The 5,683-nt window shown below is 50.1% G+C and overlaps 1 protein-coding gene across 1 annotated transcript in view; it reads right to left on the bottom strand.

Moving 5' to 3' along the window:
* LAMC3 (laminin subunit gamma 3) overlaps positions 1 to 5,683 on the bottom strand; it is a 77,638-nt gene that overhangs the window by 7,540 nt on the left and 64,415 nt on the right. Inside the window, exons 23-24 of the mRNA XM_037728075.1 lie at positions 3,880 to 3,982; positions 385 to 584 (exon numbers count right to left, since the gene is read on the bottom strand). Coding sequence (XP_037584003.1) covers positions 385 to 584; positions 3,880 to 3,982 — 303 coding nt within the window. The remainder of the gene's footprint in view (positions 1 to 384; positions 585 to 3,879; positions 3,983 to 5,683) is intronic.

Below are 5,683 nucleotides of genomic sequence, written 5' to 3' on the forward strand. Positions count from 1 at the left end.
AAAAAAAAAAAAATTACAGAAACAAAAAAATTAAAAACAGAAAGACAGGTAAAATAAATAAATACAAACTTAAAGATAACAAAAGAGAAAAGAAAAACCTAGAAGTTTAGGAAGAAAAGCCAGACCCAGGTGTGAGTCCTGGTTAAGTTCATGAGCCTGGCTGCGCCTCAGTGTCCTCACCTGTACAATGGGACAGCAATGACACCTATTTCATGAGGAACCCACAGGTGCACCCCCCCGGAGTCCCTGAGCTAAGTGCCTGGACCCACTGAGCAGTAAGTGCAGAGGAGTCAGCACATCAGCACAGATGTTGGGAAGGGGCCTGCAGAAGGGTGGTCCCTCCAGAAGGCAGGAGGCCGCTAATGTCACAGCCACCGCCCTGACCTTGGCATTGTCCTTGGCCAACACTTCTGCTTCCCTGCCCTTCTTCTTGGCACTGGAGGAAAGAGGGGCCGCGTTTCCCAGCATCCTCTCCGCCTGCTTGGTCTTCTTTCTTGTGTCTGCAAGCAGCCTGTCCCTGACGGAGTCTGCCTTCCTCTGCAGAGCCGCCTGGTCCTTGGGCCGAGGAAACTGCAGCTTCATTCCTGCAAACCCGGCTGAGGCTGGGTCAGGAGAACTGGGCTCACGCCTCCTCTCCTCCCAGGCAGCCGCTGGCAGAGCTGCCTGGCTGGCCACAGACCCTTGGACAACGAGTGGAGGTTTGAGGTGCATGAAAGCTGCGTATCACCTTCTCAGACTTCTCCAGGAGAAAACAAAAGCAAGCGAGACATAGACATGCTGCTTGGGGAATTTCCAGATGCATATTCTATGAGGATGTCTATTACATGATGGTCAGTGCTGGGGCCAGTGGTGGGGGCCAGCACAGTCCACGGCTCAGTCCGCTCAGCTCGGCATTTTCATGTACCGCCTATGTCTAAACAATAGGCAGTCTATAGTGACCGATAAATCAACAAATGGATCCCTACCATGGAAAACCAAGAGTCCAATGTAACTGGAGGGATGAGGAAGGACAGAGGAGGAGGGAAAAGTGTCCAAAAATCTCAGTAATGACATTGCAAAAACCAAATGTTCTATTGACCTCTGAGCTCTTAAGCAACCAAGACAAAAAGGGAGAACTACAATTCTCTCTCTCTCTCTTTTTTTAAAATACAAGGTCCCACTCTGTCGCTCAGTGGAGAGATCTCGGCTCACTGCAACCTCTGCTTCCCAGGTTCAAGCGATTCTCCTGCCTCTGCCTCCTGAGTAGCTGGGATTATGAGCGCAACCATCATACCTAGCTAATATATATATTTTCTGTATTTTTAGTAGAGGTGGGGTTTCACCACGTTGGCCAGGCTGATCTCAAACTCCTGGCTTCAAGTGATCCGCCCACCTTGGTTTCCCAAAGTGCTGGGATTACAGGTGTGAGCTACCACACCTGGCCAAAATGTTACAATTCCCATAGATTTTATTATCCAAGAAGAAGCAATTTCCTTCTTTGTAAACAAAGAGGCTATTTCCTTTCCTTTCAGATAAAATTCTAAGGGAAATTTAGTTAGGTGCCGTGGCTCACACCTGTAATCCCAGCTACTCTGGAGGCTGAAGCAGGAGGATCAGGCCAGGAGTTTGAAAGCAGCCTAGGAAACAGTGAGACCTCATCTCTACAAAAAGAAAAAAGCTTAGCTGGGCACGGTGGCACACACCTATAGACCTAGCGACTCGGGAGACTGAGGTGGAAGGATCACTTGAGGCCAGGAGTTGAGGCTAGAGTGAGCTACGATTGCACCACCGAACTCCAGCCTGGGTGACAGAGTGAGACCCCAACTCAAAAAAATATTCTAAAGGAAGTTTATCATCAAAAGAACTGATTACAGGCCGGGCGCAGTGGCTCACACCTGTAATTCCAGCACTTTGGGAGGCTGAGGTGGGCGGATCACTGGAGGTTAGGAGTTCAAAATCAGCCTGGCCAACCTGGTGAAACCCCATCTCTACTAAAAATACAAAAAAAAATGCCAGGTGTGGTGGTAGGCGCCTGTAATCCCAGCTATCAGGAGGCTGAGGCAGGAGAATTGCCTGAACCTGGGAGGCAGAGGTTGCAGTGAGCCGAGATCACACCACTGCATTCCAGCCTTGGCAACAGAGAGAGATGCCATCTCAAAAAAAAAAAAAAAAAAAAAAAGTACTGCTTACAGTGGACAAAGTTGAAGTCAATTTTTAAAAAGAATGAGGTCTTCTAATCTTTGGGGCATAGTATTACAGAATTGTTCTACCCAGAAATTAGGTCTGCTTTGCTCCTTATACGCAAAATTGGTGTTTCTCAACATGTATGCTATGGAGCCCTCATTCTCCACAATGTTAACAAACATTAGAGGGACATAGCAATTAAGTTTAAAGTGAAGCAGGTTTCTGTATCACAGGCCTTCTCAGAGCCTTTAATATTCTCCAGTGTTCTCTGTAAGACCTCAAGAGGATGCGGCAGTAAGAGACAGTTCCTAAATGTATTTGATCACAAACCGTCTCCTGGCAGCGCGTATCACAGGCTAGGAGACCCGGGGCCACACCCTGGGGAAGACTGCTCCACAGTTCACTTCATGAATTTTCCTTTTATCCTAAGCACCAACCGAGCACAGGCCAACTGATGGTAAGAGGGGGTGTCTCTAAAATGGGATCGGAATGGGGAAAAGAGCGTGGGCTTAGAGGTTTGAGGTTAACCCTCCTGTGGAATATGGGAGCCGTGGAAGGAAATTTCCATCTACTACATACAAGAGCTTTCTCATTCTCAGACCCCAACAATGAGAAGGTGAAACCTTGGAAAGTAGCGAGCCCCCCATGGTAGGAGATAAGCAAGCTAAGAGTGGATGGGTCCACTGTCAGGTGTGAGATTTGCGGCAGATGACTTTAAGACCTCTTATAATTCTAACGTTCTAGGATGTGAACATTCTGTCATTATGAATTTTTCTAAATATGACTCTAGCTGCTTAAGCACACGTGGCCACGCCTTCCCCATAGGAAGCCCCCAAAAGGGGGGGACTAGGGCTTCAAGCCCTCAGGAAGCTGGGGATCAGGAGGCACGGACCAGCCCACCCGCTGCCCCGGAGGGGGCTGGGTCCACACCTAGAGCTCCATCTCTTCCGGGCCATGGGCAGGGTTGGGAGGGAGGCCACAGAACCGAGACAACAGCAGAAGCCTGGCTTCTGGCCTCAGACCCCAAGAAACATCTGGGGGTTCAGAGTGCGCTCCTGCCTTATCTAGCCCATTGGATAAGGAGTCACAAATAAAGGTGAGGGGGCTTCTCTCTGGAGCAAATTGGGTATCACAGAAGCTCATCACACGGCTGACACTTGCAGAATCGTATTTGCTGGCTTCTATTCCCAGCTTAGCCCTGACCCAGGGATGAATAGCAATTCCTTTCCTCAGTCTACCCATCTGCAAAATGGGGGCACTTGGGCCTATTTTCCTAGGGCTCAAGACAGGCCTGGACTGGCATGAACCCATAGCCCCTTCCAGAGAGAAACTTCACCCTTCCCATAGCCCCAACTCAGCATTGGACCAGGACAGCCATATTTGTACCAGGTAACTAACTGGTGCCCGGGCCAGAGCGGACTTGACCTCGGTGGGCAGCCAATGACGTCAGCGTCTCCTCCTGCTGGGTCTTGAGGGCTCTGCATGTGGTCTGATGATCAGGGTGTATGGGAGAGCCACATGGGCAGGTCCTAGGTGAGTGGTCTATGAGAGGGGGCGGGATCCTGAGAGGTGGAGGGAACAGTCCACTTGGCTTAATGAAGCCCACAAGACCAGACTCCTGTCCTCTGCAAGCCTGCCCTGGCCGAGGCGACAGCTGAGTGGCTGTCAGGGGCATTTGTGTATCACAGAGCCTAGTGGTCAGCCAGACACACGTACCTTCCAGGTCGGCCAGCAGAGTCCTGGCCCCCATGACGGTCACTGTGGCAGCCCGGACTGACGAGGAAGCCTGGGTCAGGGCGGCTCTGGCCTCCTGGTGCAGCTGGAGAAAGATGAGGAGAGGCTGGGCGCTGGCTCCAAGAAGCAGTGCCTGAGGGCAGCTCAGCGGGCACCAAACCACATATACGGGTGCTCAAAACATCACCAAATCCTTGACTCTGGGTCACACTGTCCACCAGGAGCACCTGATCTGTGTTATTACATAAAAGTTGAATGCTGACTATCTCCCAAGCAGACACCTGTTCCGCAAAAACCCTGAGGAAAACTGGAACACTAGAATGAAAGGAACGAGAGCACCTGTTCTATTAGCCAGGCACAGGGGCTCATGCCTGTAATCCCAGCACTTTGGGAGACTGAGGCAGGCAGATCACTTAAGGTCAGGAGTTCGAGACCAGCCTGGCCAACACGGTGAAACCCTGTCTCTACTAAAAATACAAAAAAAAAAAAATTAGCTGGGCGTGGTGGTGCATGCCTGTAATCTCAGCTACTTGGGAGGCTGAGGCAGGAGGATGGCTTGAATCTGGGAGGCGGAGATTGTAGTGAGCCAAGATTGAGTCACTGTACTCCAGCCTGGGTGGCATCAAGAATCCATCTCAAAAAAAAAAAAAAAAGAAAAAAGAAAAAAAGAGCACCGCTTTATCTCAGCAAGTGGATGCGAAAATCACAACAAATCTGTTTATGATAGCACCCCGATTTATGGAAACTCAGTTTCTTCCTCACTGCCACTCAACAGGACTAGATACTCAAAGAATTTGGGTTTGATGAATGAACGAAATGAATGAGTAAAGAAAATGTGCTTCGCCCACACACGGGAAATGACTGAGCCTTGAAAAGGGAGGAGGTCTAGGTCCAGGCTGCAATGCAGGTGAACCCTGAATAGATTACGTTAGCAGGAGGAAGCCCGACACAATCAATACGTATCACATGGTTCCATTTCTGCGAAGAGCTAGACTAAGGAAATCTACAGAGACAGAAAGCAGACTCAGGCCTCGGGAGGGGAAGCGAGGAGTGACCGCGGAGTGGGCGTGGGGTTTCTGTTACGGGTGGTGAAACGTTCTGAAACTAGACTGAGGTGGAAGTGGCACAACGTTGCCATGTACTAAAAGCCATTGAATCCAAACTGGGTAATTGTATGCCCTGTGAATGCCACTATCATAAGAATAAATAATTACTAGAGTTTGAGGAGACACATAGCACTGCCTCAGCCCTATTCTGACTGCTGTGGGGCGGGGCATCAGTACGCACTGGGGCCTGGCCCTGACTCCTGGGGAAGTCACCTCCCTTCCTGGCATCCTTACCCGGGATGAGGGAGTACAGCAGATCAGCAGGTGCTGCCCCGGGGCCCCAGCAGAGCCAAGCACTCCAGGTAAGCGCCGGGCACCGGGCTCAGCCCTTCAGATACATTCTCACACATCACAGACGGCCCTCTTATCCTGTCTTTAAAAGGAAGGGAAGCCAGACTTCCATTCTTGCTCCTGTAATCCTAGCATTTTGGGAGGCTGAGGAAGGTGGATCACCTGAGATCAGGAGTTCAGCCTAACCAGCATGGTGAAACCCCATCTTTACTAAAAATACAAAAAATAACTGGCTGGTGGTATAAGCCTGTAATCCCAGCTACTCAGGAGGCTGAAGCAGGAGAATTGCTTGAACCTGGGAGGCGGAGGTTGCAGGAGCTAGGATCCCGCTACGCACTCCAGCCGGGCTGACAAAGTAAGACTATGTCTCAAAAAAAAAAAAAAAAAAA

Source organism: Cebus imitator, unplaced genomic scaffold (genome assembly GCF_001604975.1).
Source record: "Cebus imitator isolate Cc_AM_T3 unplaced genomic scaffold, Cebus_imitator-1.0 Scaffold254, whole genome shotgun sequence".
NCBI lineage: Eukaryota > Metazoa > Chordata > Mammalia > Primates > Cebidae > Cebus > Cebus imitator.